The sequence below is a fragment of the Gymnoscopelus braueri genome (genome assembly GCF_963280865.1).
Source record: "Gymnoscopelus braueri genome assembly, chromosome: 11".
Lineage (NCBI taxonomy): Eukaryota > Metazoa > Chordata > Actinopteri > Myctophiformes > Myctophidae > Gymnoscopelus > Gymnoscopelus braueri.
Window position 1 is genome coordinate 20284960 of NC_137613.1, and position 18677 is coordinate 20303636.

Genomic DNA, 18677 nt, shown 5'->3' on the forward strand with positions numbered 1-18677 from the left:
AGGACTAAGGACTGACCAGCCGGGTCAGTCCTTAGCTGGGTCAGCTAAGGACTTGCTTTTATACTATGCAGCAGTTATATGGAATGGGTTGGTTGCAAGTCCATTAATAGCTCCATTGTTAACTCTTTAACTGCCAGAGTAATGGTGTAATAGTGTGACGCTACTGCCAGCGAAAACTAGCGATTTGACTGTACGTTTGAAAAATCACTGAGAATATTCCATATTACACCTGTTCTGTCTCACTGACTGCTCACTGACTGCTGCTCTGTTTGATTGTGCGCTCGTTTAGCCTTGCCTGTTTTTGTGAGTGTGGGGATTTTTGGGGATCGATTACACCAGTCTTACGTTGTTCATATTGTGATGTTGTTATGCTGTTCTCCTGAGAGCTAAGGAAGTAAAGTGAAGTTCTTTGGCAAACTGTGTCATGGCCTGATCATTCACAAACACAACATTGGCGACAAGGATGGCTGTTTTTTCTCTCCCACCACCTAACCCCTTCCTGGAATTACCTGGCGAGCCTCCAGTGCCCTGGACTCGCTGGAAACATGGCTAAAAGCTACGGGGCTAACCGGCGTTAGTGCGGCACGCAAAAAGGCGCTGCTACAACACTGTCTGGTGCTCGGGACGTTGGAACCTGGCATCACAATTGTGGATGTGTCATTGTAGGCGTCGCAAATGCCATCTGTTGCGAGCTTGTAGATCGGCTATTTTCACTATTAATGCGTGACACTAGTAGGGCATTCATTTATATTAAAATAAAAATATGAATATGACTGATATGGAGATGCAATGTTTCTGCCAGACAGCGATGATATTCAATCCCATCAGCGGTCAGTTTGAATAATAGGCTATGGAAACATTTAGTAATACCCTTGTCTTTTGCCTACCATTTGCCGACCTAATTTCTGCTGGGTGTTTAAATGATAGTATAAAGGAGCACCAGAGATTATCACATTAGTCTTTTCTTCTGTACTCATCCTCCAACATCGTGACGTGTCCCTGGAAACCAATAGTAACCAGACGGGTTTGGTTTGGTTTGGTTTCGTGTGTGTGTGTGTGTGTGTGTGTGTGTGAGTGGTTTGGTTTGGTTTCGTGTGTGTGTGTGTGAGGGAGAGAAATATGTGGTTTAGGGCAGTATTTAAAGTGATGCACCTGGTCGTGTAAGAGCAATCATCAGTCAAAGTGGCACACCTGTAGAGCTCAGCTAATTGCCCCAGAGCATGAGAGTGAGAAAGACGTGTCTGTATCTGCATAATTACGGTTGTTTACGATAGACGCTGCTTGGTGATGCACATTATTGTGTGAGAGCATCCAAATGTATGTCTTCTGAATATTTGTGCAGATTTGTTGTACATATATGTACAGATGTGTTGTGTGCCTGTCCATGATGTGTGTACACCTCTATCTCTGTGTAAATGTGTCTGCTGTGCATCTCAAAAGTGTGGTCTGGGGACCCCCAGCAAAAATCAGTTTAAACACTTTAACCCTATACATACATACACATTTGAAAATAGCCAAACTACAAGCTCACAACAACGCGTCTGCGGCAAAATACACAATTAATTTGGGGGTCCTCCTTGGCATGAGAATTTGAGAAGCACTGGGCCACTGTATATGCACAACTGTGTGTGCGTGTGTGCGTGCCAGATGCAGCATGTCAGTTAGGCCGGTCCCATGGGGGGAGAGAGTGAGTCGGAGACATCATTTCAATGTCTCCAAAATGATGGATTCTCAGGCTGTCTGAAACGCACCACTAACTGAGAGCAGAGGTGTGAGGCTGTCGGAACAAACTGTCCCGTCACGCTGTTATGTCTCTGTCACTGTCACTGTCTGTCCCTCTGGTCCGGAGACACCAAATGTAGAATTTGGGATTAGGTTGTAATGTTTCAGCAGAAGCGAATTAGCTCAGTAGCATGTACAGTACGAATGTATACATTACTTAAACCTGTAGCATGTACAGTACGTATTTATACATCATTTAAACCCAAACACCTGTTTCAGGGGATCTTTTCAAAAATCTACCAGCATCAACATGTCAAGCACCATTTTTAGATCTACAGTTAACAGCGTTGATACTTGTCTATTCACAATCATTCGTATGTAATATACATAAACAGGTAATATTTCCATGAATGGCTCATTGCTTGATTGAATACTTTATTAACACGATTATTAACAGTGCAAGTAGTACAGTCAAAGTTTATGCTAAAAGGATAACACAAAATGCCCCAGGGGTGCTCTCCTTGCCTTTCCTGGCTTTGCCCTGGGTTGGCTCCCACAGTGTCAGTTTGCTTGCCACTAGTTCCGGGTGCCTGAGGCAGTGCCCTGCCAGCCTCATCCTTCTCTCTCTGACTTTTACTGTGACCTGTGGTAGGTCCACATAGAGGACCACATTTCTGATGGGGTCCGTCCATGTGACACCTAGTGCTATTCGTAGCATTCTCGTGTAGACTTCATCCAGGGCCCTTTCATATCACATATTGACTAGAGAGGGAGAAAGAAGGGGTAAAAGTAATTGGCTACTAAAAAAGAAGAAATTAATGGAATCCAGTGGCTTCCTTGGAAATCGAACGAACCACGTTATGCTTGTACTGCAGTGATGATGCCAAGAATACAGTCATAGCTAATAGGCTAAACTTGCCAGACCACTGGTATGGTCCTTTATTGAATTTGACCAATGAGTAATAGATGAACCATCTCCGATGGAGAGAGAGAAAGACAGAGAGTCAAAGAAGGGTCAGGAACTGATTGTGTGTGTGTGTGTGTGTGTGTGTGTGTGTGTGTGTGTGTGTGTGTGTGTGTGTGTGTGTGTGTGTGTGTGTGTGTGTGTGTGTGTGTGTGTGTGTGTGTGTGTGTGTGTGTGTGTGTGTGTGTGTGTGTGTGTGTGTGTGTGTGTGTGTGTGCGCCACGTGTGCACACACATGTTGAATTGGGCGTTGAGCAGCCGGCGAGTAGGAGGATGAATGTGGAAGGAGAAGGACGCGTGTTTGAGGGTGCTGAATGATAAGCACGTTGTCCAGATCATTTCGTTCTCAGGCTGCTGGTGGCCATCTGTCACTTCCACCATGATGGCAGCAGCGCTACACACACACACACACACACACACACACATACACACACACACACACATGTGACCGTCATCATTATTATTAATTATCATCATCGTGTCTGTCTGTCTACACTACAGTAATGCATAATATTACAGTGGTTCTTAAACATTTTCATCCCAAGGAACCGCTAATTGATATGTACTAGGCCGGTGCCGGTTGGGCACCAGCCCACTCGGGGACAATGCAAGTGGGGAGCGATGCAAGTTGGGAATGCATGCATGCATGCCCGTTTTACTTGCTCTATTAGTTTTCAGTGTACCCTGTTGTATCCGTTGTCAGAGTAATCAGTCTATCAAACCCTCTACCACAATTAGGATCAATAAAAACTGCTGTTTTCGTGTTGATGACCTACCTGGGCATAAATAGGAGACCTGCAGACAGACAGATACAGACTTATCGTGCATTGCTCTTTAAAAGAATGGAGTTCTATTGTGCACGTTTCCACTTATATTAGTGGGCTCAACAATAGCCGAAGGATAAAATATGGCCTAAGTGAATAAACGGTTCCTAATTTTGCTGGGGAGGGGACCACCCTTGGAACCCCCTCAAGGGCCGCTGGCGGTCCCCAGACCCCACTTTGAGAACCAGATATATGCTGTCGGCATTGACAGCATAACTCAAAGCTAAATTGCCAGTTTAGAAGTTTTCCAAATTGCAGGTTTCAGTGTCATGTATTCCAAACAGCTCGTGACGCACAAAGGAGACCCACACAGCAGGACATGGTGTGATCTCCATCTTTGATGTTACAGCCTTCAAAAAACGAGGACATTTTGTTCTCATTATTCATGAGGACTGGCACTTTTCGGGGAAGGAGCCTGCCTCCTCCCCTTTTACTCTTCTCCGTCTCCTCCTATCCTTTGCTCCATGTGTTTTGGCTTTGCCTGGCTGTGCCAGAGAGCCGCCGAGCAGAGCGCTAACACAGAGGAGGTGTATTGTTGGAGCATGATGCTTCTGACAGGCTGTTCTGTCACCTTGTTCTGGGAGACAGGACGCTTTCCAGAGGCCATCTACTATTTACACACACACACACACACACACACACACACACACACACACACACACACACACACACACACACACACACACACACACACACACACACACACAAATGGGGATGCTACATACGCACATACCTTATGTGGATGTCTGTACACAACAAGCACTAGCATACATAACATCATGAGTGTCGTGTTCACACATATCAATCTACCGTATGCATACTAACACACTTTTTGGAATGATTTGCTAAATAATGTGGACGTACAAAACTAGTCTCTCTCTCTCTTTTTCTCTCTCTCTGCTCACCCATACTGTATCTCTCTCACAGATGGTAACTATGGCAGTTGGCGGCTCCTTTGAGTGTGTGTAGGTATGCATGCATTGTGTATGTGTGTGTGTGTAATGCATGAAGATGCTCAGCCTCAGAGTGCAGGATGAAAGGACTATTATTAACCCTGCTTGTGGGAGAATATATTTAGAAAGAACAGGCTTTTTATATCATAATACTCAAACATTGTCTAATGTTCTTTGGTGACCTGGCAATGAATTATTTACTCTCTCTCTCTCTCTCTCCCTCTCCCCGCTCCATTCTCTATGCTTGTGTGTACGTGTTTGTCCTCAAAACACTATCCTATGCGTCTAAGAATGGAAGTCCCCCGTCATATCGTACGATCAAACGAACCAGGCAGGACTCTTGAATCCTCACACTTTGTACGGCTTTGTGGTAATGTAGGTTATCAATGTAGGTCAATGGAACTCTGCTCCCTTTTAAAAGCAGGAAATATCGACTGATCATAAAAACACAGAGAAGGTGGTTTTCACCTTGAGGCCAAGTAAAGAACAGGGATATATATATATTTTAAAAGCCTTAGTTTTGTTTAAAACCAAATGCTTTTATAATGGATAGTTCTTCTGTCTAAGTTCAGGAGGGTGAGACTGTGCGTCACTGTGAGGAGTGACTTCATATTCAACTGAAAATTTAATTAAATAAATGCATAATAGATGACATTATGGCCTAGAGAGGTCTGTCTCGCTCACACTGACTGGTCAGCTAGCCGGTCAATCATCCAAATCAGTGCCAGAGTTGGCGCCATGTGACCCGGTCATGATCTGCTAAATGGTGACCACTACGAATCAGTCCAGGTATGCCGCATAGTGAGTCGGCATGCCAGTGTCTGTGTGTGTGTGTGTGTGTGTGTGTGTGTGTCAGCCACTGACCTCACAGAGTAATGGTTATAATCAGGTTTGTAAATGCTTACTCAGAGAGATCATGGACAGGAAACCAGGCCACATCTGCACTGTGTGTGGACTGTGGGTACAGTATGCCTGCGCATTGTGTCTGTGTGCCTTTTAAAGCTAATAGGATCAGGTAGCTAAACTCAAGCATATACAGTACCATCCATCACATAAGACAGTATTCTTTTTTTAAAGTCGGATTATCATTGATCCAGTTACCTTGTAATGTTTTCTCTGTGGAGGCAAGCCACTCAGCCTCTGTCTGTACTTCAGTGCACAGACGTATTACAGTCTGCACTTATAATTATAAGGTACGGTAGACCTTTTATTGATCCAAATGTAAACACTGTAATTATCAGTCCCGAGGATCAAAAGGAATGAAATGATGTATCCTTCTGTAAAGCCAAATGTATACCTTCCTGTGCGACTATGACGCTTGCAGAAAATAAATGAATGATGATTTGGAGTGTCACTGTCATATGACTAAGTATACACTTGAATAACAGTGTGCCTGTTTAGCCAGCAAAGGACGCACTCTGCCCTGTCAGTCTGTCTGTCTGTCTGTCTCCTTGTTCTTGTGTGTGTGTTCTCATTTGTGTGTGTACATGCATTTCTTGTGTCTTTTCATGTACGGTACATGCACACGTTGACACGTGTGTGTGTGTGCGTTTGTGTGTGTTTGCATTTGTTTGAGTGTGTGTGCACGTTAGAGTGCCTCCATAAGTGCCAGAGAGAGTCACAGAGCGGGTCGCTGTTTGCCTTGCCCGTAGCGAACGTCACCATGGCAACCACACTAGCGGCGCAGTGTGAAGTGTGTGTGTGTGTGTGTGTGTGTGTGTGTGTGTGTGTGTGTGTGTGTGTGTGTGTGTGTGTGTGTGTGTGTGTGTGTGTGTGTGTGTGTGTGTGTGTGTGTGTGTGTGTGTGTGTGTGTGTGTGTGTGTGTGTGTGTGTGTGTGTGATGGAGAGAGGCTTTTTATATTGACGGGAGACAAAGGATTAGAGCGATAGGAAAGGAACCACAGATGAGCAGTGTCCAATGACGTGGATGGAGACAGAGTCCCGAAAAAGACACAAGTGTTTGTGGGCGTCAGGTGAACGAGTGAAGGACAAACAGACAGGCAGGCAGACAGTGTCTGTGGCATTCGTTTGATGGGTATTATTTATTACAGCTTATACTCGGTAGCTTCCGGAGTATCGAATCAACCGCTTCCAACCTGGCGGTCCTATTTTGGGCATGTCAATATATAGACGACAATTTTCTAAATCTTTCAAAATCTTTCACAAAAAATACAAGCAACACGTCTGAAATGCAGCGCGTTGTGAGCTTGTAGATCACCTTTTTTTCCCGCTGTTCATTGTATGACAAAGTATAGGGCTTATGTGGTTAACTTTGAGAGTGTAAATACGCTCGGGCTCGTTACTCGTTACATTGTTGCCACGTCCAGTCTGTGTGTGTCATGCGAAGTTCTAAGAGTGAACGAGCATGTCAAAACGCAGAAGAGAGACAGAGAGAGAGGGCGGGGGGGCGGGGGGGCGGAGAGGCAAGGCAGGGAGTGAGAGAGAGGTGTGTCATACTGAGCATGCTCACTGAGCTAACTTCCTGTTCTCCTCTTCCCCTACAGAAACACAGACAGATACGGAGAGAGAGAGAGAGAGAGAACGAGCAGACGACCTGAACGAGAGAACCGAGAGCGGAGGAGGGATTTCTGCCAACATTCAAGGAGGAAATCAAACCAAAGCTGAACGAGTTGAGGAGCGTTCTGACCTGTCACCACACAGCTGCTGCTCTCTGGGGTTTTACTTGATTGTTTTCTTTTCTTCTCCTTTTCTAACAGGAGATAAAAAAAATTACATACAGTCTTTTATTTTTGGTTGACATTAACAAAGAGGATGAAAACCAACTCCAGTTTTGCCACTATCTTAACCTCTTATCCTTTCTGAGCGTAATAAACCACTAAGGTTCTAAGAGACGTCTACCTGAGCTAAAAGGGGATTTTGCTGCAATCTCTCTTTCTCTTTCTGTTTTAAATTCTCTGTTATCTTCTCACCGGCTTTTCCTGCACTGCGTGTGTTTCTCGTAAAAGGAAGATATTCACTGGGGGAGCAGTTGGACTTTAGTGACTGCCAAGAGCCGGAGCGCAAGTATCTACAGCATTCCTGATTGGGTTTCGCAAGTGGACAAATCCTCCCTTGTGCGTGTGTGGTTGTGTGGGTTTTATTCTAATAGTGTGTTTGTGTGTACGGAGAGAGACTGTGTGTGTATGTGTTTGTGTGTAATACTGCATTTGACTTAGTAATCTTCATCAGAGGACAAGATGGGGTCTGAAAAAGACTCAGAGTCGCCTCACTCCTCAGTGAGTGCCGTGCCCAAGCCCAAATGCCGCGCGGCGGGCAAGCGCCAGGGACGCATCTCCTTCCACAGCCTCTTCCACAGCAAACGGGGTTCCCGTGGCGCCAAGGCAGGAGCCACCCCGCCTCCATCGCAACACCATCAGCAGCAACAACAGCAACAACATGCACAGCAACTCCAACAACTTCTCCCTCCTACCTTGAGCGCCACCACCAACACCGACACCCCCAACACCACCGACACCCCGCCACCAACCGCCGATGCTGCTGACCCGGACGCCGCAGCCCTCGCCGTCCCCCAGGACGCCACGCCCGCAGCCTCGGACGAGCCCCTCTCGTCCAGCCGGACTTCCCTGGACGCGGCGTCCCAGTCCGAGGAGGGGCCGGCGGCGGCCGACCTTCTGGAGTGCCCACTGTGCCTGGTGCGGCAGCCCGCCGAGCAGCTCCCCGAGCTGCAGGGCTGCAGCCACCGCTCATGCCTGTGCTGCCTGCGGCAGTACCTGCGCATCGAGATCACCGAGAGCCGGGTGCAGCTCAGCTGCCCAGAGTGCGCCGAGCGCCTGTCCCCGCGACAGGTGGCCGACATCCTGGACGACGCTGCGCTCCTGGAGAAGTATGAGGAGTTCCTGCTCCGACGCTGCCTCGCCTCGGACCCTGACTGCCGCTGGTGCCCGGCCCCCGACTGCGGGTAAGAGACTCTTGTTATTATCCCTCCGAATGTAAACAGCATTTCTTACATCTGAAAATGTAGTGAAATCATTTTGTAACACCTTCACTAAAACACGTGGTTTAGGGGTCCATCTCCAGCAATGAGTTTTATGTTGGGCCTACAGCATTCCCCACTCTCTAAGCAACGCAGCAGTAATACATTTGGGCATAGGAATGGTGATTTAAACACTTTGCGCTCTCTCAGAAATAGACCCTATCAAATAACCATAGATGTAGAAAGAAATTGTGAATAACCTATACATTTGAACACAAGAATAATGCACGCACATATTCAAGTCCATTTCAACGGGTGCTGGATAAAAGAATAAAGTTCAAAAGTACAAAATATTATCTGCACACCATCATAAATGCCCCCACTGTGTATTTATTGAAAAGAACAATGTTTCGACTTACAGTATGCGGTCGTTATCAGATCCATGTAGGTCATGGCCATGGACCATGGACCGATGAAGACCACATAGCTCGAAACGTTGTTCTTTTCAATAAATACATTGTGGGAGCGTTTATGATGGTGTTTAGTTTTGGTACTTTTCAACAAACCACAAATGGCATGACACTATTAGCCAAGGAAGAATTAAAATACAAATTTATGCCTTCAACATCACGTGTTTGATCAATTATCAGCTAGAGAACATTATTAGTAGCCTACTTCATTAGCTCGTTTAAAATAATAAAAATAAGAATGCTATTTTAATAATAATAATATCTGAGTTCCCAGTTCTCACCATATTCCTGTCAAACAATGACCATGTAAAGAACAACAGAGTTGCTGTGTGAATAATTAATCAGTGTACACACCGGGAGCAAATGAGACAATGAGCTCCGCTGTGCTCCTGTCTTCAGACTAAATATCACACCAACCATAATCCCGGTATAATCGGCATAGTCTCCGTTTCACTCTTTTGCTGAATAATACAGTATCTTTGAAGAGAAAATGTAAGATAATGAAAAAGTATGACAAATAAAACAAACGGTAATAAGAGATCCTAGGGGCTTGGTATATCCGAGGCTTAAGGCCCCTAAGCCCCCCGACGTGTGGACGCCACTGCTCTTAAAAGGTTACAGGTCTTTTAAAGACTAAAGGTTTGAATGGGGGCATATCGTTTGGAATCAAATACATGTAATAATAACCTTAGTAATAGTTGCTCACAGGTGTGTCCTTGAATTGATTTGCCTTCTGCGAAAATGTTAACATGGAAGAAGGAAGCAAATCAATTCAAGTGAGTAATTCTTGAATTGGTTTTGAACACACTTGAACATACTTAGTCACAGTGTGTTCAGCCACAAATATGTTAAGCCTGATTACGTGGTTGTGCGCTGGTGTCCCGAAAAACAGCCGATCTACAAGCTCACAATGCATCGCATCGTGACGTGCTGTGAGCTTGTAGATCTGCTAGTTTTGTTGCGCAGCAGTATAAATAAAGCATTACTGAGTGTCTGACTCAGTTAGGCCTACAGTACATGGAACTCCTAGTTAGTTCATGGTAAGATTGTAACTGGAGATAGCAGTGGCTTCAACAACAGAAGGCCTTTGACATGGGCTGGTATTTTGTCACTCTTGGCTGTCATGTTGCTGTAGCCTTGCAGATGGCTGCTGCTGTACATAGCATGTCGCTACCTAAATAAAGGGTGATTGGCTGATGAAAAAAACATAAAAATGGTGCTCAAACTTTATATGTATATCAGACTATATGTATTTATACATAAGGACCCCCAAAATGATATGTATTTGCCTGCCAAATATTTGTGCCAGGGACCCCCAGAACCAAAGATTTGAGTTTAAAAATATATATTTCAAAGATTTTCTAAAATCTTCACGATTTAAAAGAAATAGCAGCATATGCTATTTTTTAATAACCAAACTATAAATTAATGGTTAAAGTGGTTAAAATCTAAAATGACACTGTGCTTTCCCGGTTTTAATGGGTTAAATTTTGATAGCACACAATATTGGTGTCATTTTTTAGTACATTTATTTATAATAACCTCTCAAGTGTTCTGTCCAAATGTGTTACTATTAACATAAACAAATCTGTGTTGATCCCGACACATTTGAAAATGACTCAGCTTTTTAACGGTGCTTGCTTCAGCACAATGGGCCTTTCATAACAATGTTAACTCAAGCGGCTGTCTCTCATCAATGTTATCATGCTGATGGCTGTAGACCTTTATCTATCTATCTATAGCCCCTAACACACACACACACACACACACACACACACACACACACACACACACACACACACACACACACACACACGATATCTATCTTTTTTTCTTGCTTTGCCCTTCTTTCTTTTTCTCTGTCCCTCCGATTGCCTTTCATATCTCGTCTTTTTCACTCCCTCTCTCGGCGTCACTCTCCGATCGTTGTTATTGTCTCTCTCACTGTCTCTCTCTCTCTCTGCCTCTCTTCTTCCCTCACTCACACAATCCTCTCTCTCTCGTCATTCTCTCGTTTCTTTAATCTCTCTCTCTCTGGATGGTATGTCTTTTTCAAGCAACAAACAGAGAGATTTGGAGCTGTTAACTGGGTTAGAATGCAGCTCTCTCCATCATGTGGTTATGCATGGAACAGACAGGGTGGGGGGGGGGTGATTAGGTCATGGGGATGTTTCTGGAATCAAATGAGAGGAGTCTGATTAAATGGAGGTAATAAATTGTGTGTCTGTCTGTCTGTCTGTCTGTGTGTCAGTGTGGGATGAAGGTGGGCAGATATGTAGTGATCATTGCATGCTGTGGTTTGGTACAGTCATTCTGGCATTGTCATAGGGGAAGGCCAGGAATCAAGTGTGTGTGCGTGCGTGTGTTTTTATGACTTTGTGTGTGTGTGTGTGTGTGTGTGTGTGTGTGTGTGTGTGTGTATGCATAATAATGTGGACTTTGTCTTCTGGTTGATGTAAATAAGTAGGACAGCTACTATGCGTCACTGCTGGCATAAGACTCAAAGCAAACCCACTAAATATATTCGGTAGGTCATCCATTGAACTGCTTATATGACGCTTGTACCATTAGTCCCCCCCCCCCCATACACACACACACAAAAACAAATACATACTGTACATAAACACAGACCGTAAAATCCTTAATTTAACTCGGAGAGTGTACCATTTGTATACTCTTAAACATGTTTAAATGAACACTGTGGATCGTTCTGGGCAGATGCAAAGACATTCATCATCAAGCACAGAATTGTGTGTTTATATTGACGCATATCCAAAGAACGAGGAGATAGAAACGGCTCCATTCTAACAATTTCACAGTTAAATTACTACTAGGATATTGCGCGCACACACACACACACACACACACACACACACACACACACACACACACACACACACACACACACACACACACACACACACACACACGTGTTCTGTGCGACTGTTGCAGTGAAGTGAGAATATGAAAAAAAAGTGTGTGGGCGATGCTGTTGACCCCATTCGGAAAGAAGCTCTGTAGATATGTACCTCTTGTGGCACTGTCTCATGTCGGCAGCCTACACATCTGCCATGAGGTCACAACTCACTCACTGACTGACTGACTGACTGACTGACTGACTGGAGATCAACAGTCAGTATGTGTTTGTGTTAGGAGAGCATTGTAGGTAGGGGGGGAGGGGGTATTTGTCACTTTACATTTGCACACAAACCACATGAAAAATGTCCTGTGCATTTAACCCATCCTCCTAACTATTAGGTGCTGTGGGGAAGGGCCATTAATAGAGCCATAGGGCCATTAATAGAGCAAACTGTAAGGTGGGCTGAGGGGGCGACTCGAAGACCTTCTGATTACCAGACGGCCTACCCACTCAGGCACAGGCTGCCTCAGAGCAGGGGAGAAGAGAAGACGAGAGAATAGAAGAGAGGGCAAGAGAAGAGAAGAGAAGAGAAGAAAAACTACATTGATCCCTGACTGGAAATGTTGTTATCGTCACGTAGCAATGTGTTCACACAAGAACTGACAAGCTGCAGCACGGGAACCCTTTCTAAAGAGTGACTCAACACATAGGTCTGTTGAAACCTATTTGTGTCTGAGGAGAACACTTTGCAGCAACCTGTCGCGTGTCAGAGAAACACACCGCAAACAACCACTACACAACACTGTGTTACACTGTAATATGTTGCTATACACAACATGTGTCAGTCTGTGATGTGTGTTACACTGTAACATGTTGCTATACACAACATGTGTCAGTCTGTGATGTGTGTTACACTGTAACATGTTGCTATACAGAACATGTGTCAGTCTGTGATGCGTGTTACACTGTAAACTGTTTCTACAGTCTGTCTGCTGTGTGCTGGCTCCAGCCTGATTAGCCATATTGCCTCAAATAACCTCTCACAACTCCTCTTTCAACACACACACACACACACACACACACACACACACACACACACACACACACACACAGACACACACACACACACACACACACACTTCCTTCTACCTCTACCATCTGATATGTCTTAACCCGTTCAATCCGGGAACACATCTGGGTGTCATTTCAGATTTGAGCTATAACCATTATTTTATACTTTGCTATTCAAAAATAGCAAAGTTTTTGAATAGCTCTACAGATAGATCTGCCGTGCTATAGATCTACAAGCTCATAGAACGGCACCGAGTGCAGCGCTACGAGCTTGTAGATCTGCTGTTTTAGAAAAATCTTGAAAATGTTTTTTCAACGATTTAAAAAAAAATAGCAGATCTACAAGCTCATAGCGCGGCACTCGGTGAGCTTGTATATCTGCTATTTTTGAATAGCCAAAGACATCTAAAATGACAGAGATGCGTTCCCGGGTTGAATGGGTTAACTCGGTCTGTTGCCCCTGCACTGTTCCTCCTCATTGCAACCAATCAAACGTCCGTCTGCATGATTGACATGCCAGGATATCCAATAGGTGCAAAGCCCCGGCCTGCTGCCGGTTTCCCCCTGGCTGTCAGTTGCCATGGTGACTATCGATGCAGCATAGAGGGAATGTTGCCAGGGGAAACAGGAGTCAAAATCAAAGACGTCATTACATACTCACTGCTGGACGCCGTGTGTGTGTGTGTGTGTGTGTGTGTGTGTGTGTGTGTGTGTGTGTGTGTGTGTGTGTGTGTGTGTGTGTGTGTGTGTGTGTGTGTGTGTGTGTGTGTGTGTGTGTGTGTGTGTGTGTGTGTGTGTGTGTGTGTGAGCACATGTCTGTCCATCTGTCTGAACACGCTAGTGTTTGTGCATGGGGGGGGTCCCTTATAATTCAACCACATGTTGCGTGTATGTGCGTGCATGCATGTTAGCGTGTGCATGTGACACGTGTCCTTTGAGTGAGTACCCGCATGGGTCCTTTTCAACACACTCTTTAAAGGACCAAAATAAACTAAACTAACACGGCTGCCGTGTTGAAGTGGTCAAGTGGGTGGGGCCACGAGCATTTTCAGAGCATGTTTATTTTAATAATCAATCAATCAATTGTGTTCCACCTTGGACTAATGGAGCTAATGTAGTTATACTTTAAGTTCTTATTTATTGGCATAACTTTTTAATATTATGTCAAATCTTGGTGTTTTGCCAATTATTTGAGGGCTCACTTGCAATGCAGGTTGAGAACCACTGCTCTAGAATAGATTGTCCCGTGCGTGTGTGTGTTTGCGTGCATGTGAATTGTGAACGTGCAAAGGAGTGAGTCAGGGTGCTGTTAAATAACAACGCCGCTTTCGTCTCTGTCAGGCATTTAGTGGGCCAGCAGGGATCTCAGGTGTCTGTATGTGGGTGAACACACACCGACGGGGCTCTGTTGCGGTCACTTCTTCTCCAGACACAGCATGTCAACACTCATAAATACTGCCCGCCCCCCCACGGTCTCTGTCTCTCTCTCACTCTCTGTATTTTGCTGTCCCTTTCCCTGCTACACCTCACAACTCCTCTTCTCCCTTCTCTCCTGTGTCTTTGTCTTTCTGTCTCTGTCCGTTGCTCCTTCTCTCCACAGTTCTCTCTCTCTCTCTCTCTCTCTCTCTCTCTCTCTCTCTCTCTCTCTCTCTCTCTCTCTCTCTCTCTCTTTTTCTTTCTTTCTTTCTTGTTGGAATATCCACCATTAGGGGCACAGCTTGGATGTGGAATGTTCACCCACCCAGTAAAATTCAGATTGTGCATTTTCTCTGAGAGGGTAAAAATTCACCTGTGAGTGGTATTTTACTGTGTAGGTTGCCGTAGCAACCGGTGTTGTGCCTCTCTCTGCTTTGTGCCTCAACAGGTCCCCTCGGTTACCAGAATAACAGAATCAGGGAAAAATCAAAGACACACACACACACACACACACACACACACACACACACACACACACGGTTCTGGCCTTCCCCTGTGACAGTGCTGCATTTCCATGATACCAAACCACATGATGAAATTATCATTATCTGCTGTCTTCCTTCTCACACTGAGACACACACACACACACACACACACACACACACACACACACACACACACACACACACACACACACACACACACACACACACACACGCAGAGTTCTGGCCTTCCCCTGCGACAGTGCTGCATTTCCATGATACCAAACCACATGATGAAATTATCATTATCTGCTGTCTTCCTTCTCACGCTGATACACATTGTCAGCACACAATTCAATTCAAAGGGCTTTATTGGCATGAGAAAACATACGTTTACATTGCCAAAGCAAAAGTGGAACAATTACAATCAAAACAAAATAATATATGTACAATTAAAAGTTTAAAAAATAAAACACACACACACACACACACACACACACACACACACACACACACACACACACACACACACACACACACACACACAGAGTTTTGGCCTTCCCCCGTGACAGTATTGCTATACCAAACTACCGTTTATCTAAAGCAGAGATGCAGAGATAATGCAGAGATATTTGCCAGTAGTGCCACAGGAAGCCACGCCTGGTTTGAGACCTGCTTTTTCTGCCCAAGGAATGTTTGAAGCACAAACAATAGCCCAGCGTTCGTTTATTTATGCTGCACTTCTAGTGCACTATAATTGTTCACCAGTGTTCAATCCTGTGAGAGAAAAAAAATTAGAAAGCTGCTGCAGCATTAAAGCAGCATAGTTACAGGCTGCATCAGTAGAACTTCAATATATTCTCCTTTAGCAAAAATGTCCTATAATATAAAGTGTCATAGTCTCTCTGGTCAGTTTTTCCTACAATGGTGTTATGCTATGGAAATAGCCTATCTACAAGCTCACATTGAGTGAAAAAAAAAACGTTGACATATACCCAAAATAGGGACACCAGGTTGAAAGTGGTTAACCGCCTTCTAAAATGAAGATTCCATCATGGTGGTGATTAACACCCCCCTCTGCATTTGTCAGAGTTGTTAGTGTAAATCATAATACAAATGAATTGATTATTCTTTATTTATTATTTTTTATTTTGAGTTAAATGTATGTTTATGTTACATGTCTGAATGTTGTATGTTGTATGTGGGATTGGGGTGGGGGGTAGATGTAAGGGCACAAAAAAATTTTTTTGACATCCTATGGCAACTGTATTCTCATGTATGTGCTGGTCAAAAGCAATAAATACACATTTTAAAAAAAGAGTTGTTAGTGTATGCTAAATGTCTCTCTGCCCTCTCTTTTAATATTGTGAATACTTCTTACTGATCGATTCATCTCTCTCTCTCGCTCGCTCGCTCTCGTCTCTCTCTCTCTCTCTCTCTCTCTCTCTCTCTCTCTCTCTCTCTCTCTCTCTCTCTCTCTCTCTCACTCTCACTCTCTGTCACAATCTCTCTTTCTCTGTTCACCCAGTAATATATATATTTTGTCTGCATTACATCATTTAGCTTTTTCTGCATTATCTCTCTCTCTCTCTCAATATTGTAATTTAGTCATGTCTGTATTGAAGCATCTGTATTGATTAAACTTCTCTTTCCTTCGCACGTGTGTGTGTGTGTGTGTGTGTGTGTGTGTGTGTGTGTGTGTGTGTGTGTGTGTGTGTGTGTGTGTGTGTGTGTCTCTCTCTCACAGGTTTGCAGTGATCGCCTCTGGCTGCGCCAGCTGCCCCAGACTGGTGTGTCGTAGGGAGGGCTGTGGGGCAGAGTTCTGCTACCACTGCAAACAGGCCTGGCATCCAAATCAGACCTGTGACTCTGCCCGCCAGCAGAGGGCGCAGTCCCTGCACACACACAGCAACCACTCCCCTAGCTACACACAAGAGCAAGGGCCTGGTGAGTGTACTGTACCTGCAAGCACACAAATACATGATTACATACCCAAACATACATATCCGTACACAAATACGCAAGTTCAAGGACATATGTATAAACACACACACACACACACACACACACACACACGCATGCACGCATGCACGCAAGCAAGCAAGCTCTGTGTGCGTGTGCACTGTGCGTGCATATGCGTGTGTGAGTCTGCTGTTTTGGACTAGATGAGTTTCAGGATTGGCATGTGACATGAGATGTGTAAGAAGTGGCGTGCACGTGATTCTGTGATAAATACAGTTCCTATGTGGGACATACAGGATTCTCTGTAGATTTTGTGTGTGTGCTCGTACGTGCGTGCGTGCACATGCCCAAGTGTGTTTAATCCAGCTTTGATTAAAATGTATTAAATGGAACCCTCTGGGCTGTCCTCAGCCAACCTCCTCTTTCTCTCTCTCTCTCTCTCTCTCTCTCTCTCTCTCTCTCTCTCTCTCCCTCTCTCTATCTCTTAATAATGCATCATCCACACTCTCTGTCCCTCAGCCAAATATCCAGAGGGTCTGATAATAATAGGCTGCTATTGACTTGCAGGGCCTAGCTGTTAATCAAAACCAGTCCTCTGTCTGTCTGTCTGTCTGTCTGTCTGTCTGTCCTGACTGTTTTATCTTTCTTATCGAGCTAGAGAGAGGATTGGAGGAGGGGGAGAGAGAGAAAGAGAGAGCAAGGGAGGAACTTATAGGTCGAGTGGCTTATTGTCAGTATCAGCCCAACGTGGGAGTCTATCCCCTTTTCAATGTGCTAGACCCCTGATAGATGGATTGCTGAGGTGGAGTGCCACACCTGCCGTCAGCTCCCAGTACTTGCCGCATGACTTAGTTAACCCACGCCATTCTACTCATACGCTGAGTTGGTAGTGCCCGGGATGAAACCCAGAACCCTGTGGTCCAAAGGCAAGTGCTCTACCGACCCGGACTCAGAGAGGACACCTGTTCATTGTGATACCGATAAATAGGAACTGAAATCATAATTAGTTCCATTGATCCAAGCCGGAGAGGACGACGAAGGAGAATTGCGAGAGAGCTTCGGAGGGAGTCGGGTGAACGAGACAAGGCTGGGGGGGACCACGACGACAAAAGAAATGATGAAGGGAAGAGCAGGAAAGAGAGAAGAAATGAAGGGAGAAGGAAAGAAGGAATGCTGGAGCGTGGGAGAGAGTGAAGGAGCGCAAGAGAGAGAGAGAGAGAGAGAGAGAGAGAGAGAGACGGAGTGTGGTTGAGCTGTGTCAGCAGAATAGCAAGGACACAAACAATAACAAAAACCTCCAAATATGCAACAGTCATTCTGCTCGCTTTCCCAGAATCCAACATTCAAACAGTGTTTTAATCAATTCCATGCATGTCCTTTGCTTTCCGTCAAATTGCACTCATTAGCCAATCCATTACTATAATGAGTAAGACCTCTCTGGGAGAGAAAGAAGTCCAATAGAGATTTAAAAGAAGAGCAAGTTCAATAGTTTTGTTTTGTTTGGTTTTGATTCTGACACACACACACACACACACACACACACACACACACACACACACACACACACACACACACACACACACACACACACACACACACACACACACACACACACTGTGTGTGTAAACATTATTTTAACAAAACTGATTGAGGAAAGAGTCAGATTGTTCCCTTCAGGTAACAACTAGTTTACTGCGGTTGTTGTCTTCAACCAATCATGTACATTCACTCTAATCATTGATAACGATAACATTGATCATAAGAATCTCTTTAACGGCTGACCTCCCGTTTGTTTCCGTTCCCAGCTGATGACATCAAGCCGTGCCCGAGATGCGGCGCTTACATCATCAAGATGAACGACGGCAGCTGTAATCACATGACCTGCGCTGTCTGTGGCTGTGAGTTCTGCTGGCTCTGCATGAAGGAGATCTCTGACCTGCACTACCTCAGGTAGGAGCACACACACGTCAAGTCCACAAGTCATACCAGTCCTCACAAGTATGTCAATACACATGAGAA

At 44.8% G+C, this 18677-nt stretch overlaps 1 protein-coding gene across 1 annotated transcript in view; it reads left to right on the forward strand.

Moving 5' to 3' along the window:
• The window catches only part of rnf19b (ring finger protein 19B), a 38643-nt gene that overhangs the window by 12392 nt on the left and 7574 nt on the right, over positions 1 to 18677 (forward strand). Inside the window, exons 2-4 of the mRNA XM_080442010.1 lie at positions 6968 to 8382; positions 16444 to 16643; positions 18464 to 18608. Of these exons, the coding sequence (XP_080298136.1) occupies positions 7661 to 8382; positions 16444 to 16643; positions 18464 to 18608 (1067 nt within the window). The 5' untranslated portion in view covers positions 6968 to 7660. The remainder of the gene's footprint in view (positions 1 to 6967; positions 8383 to 16443; positions 16644 to 18463; positions 18609 to 18677) is intronic.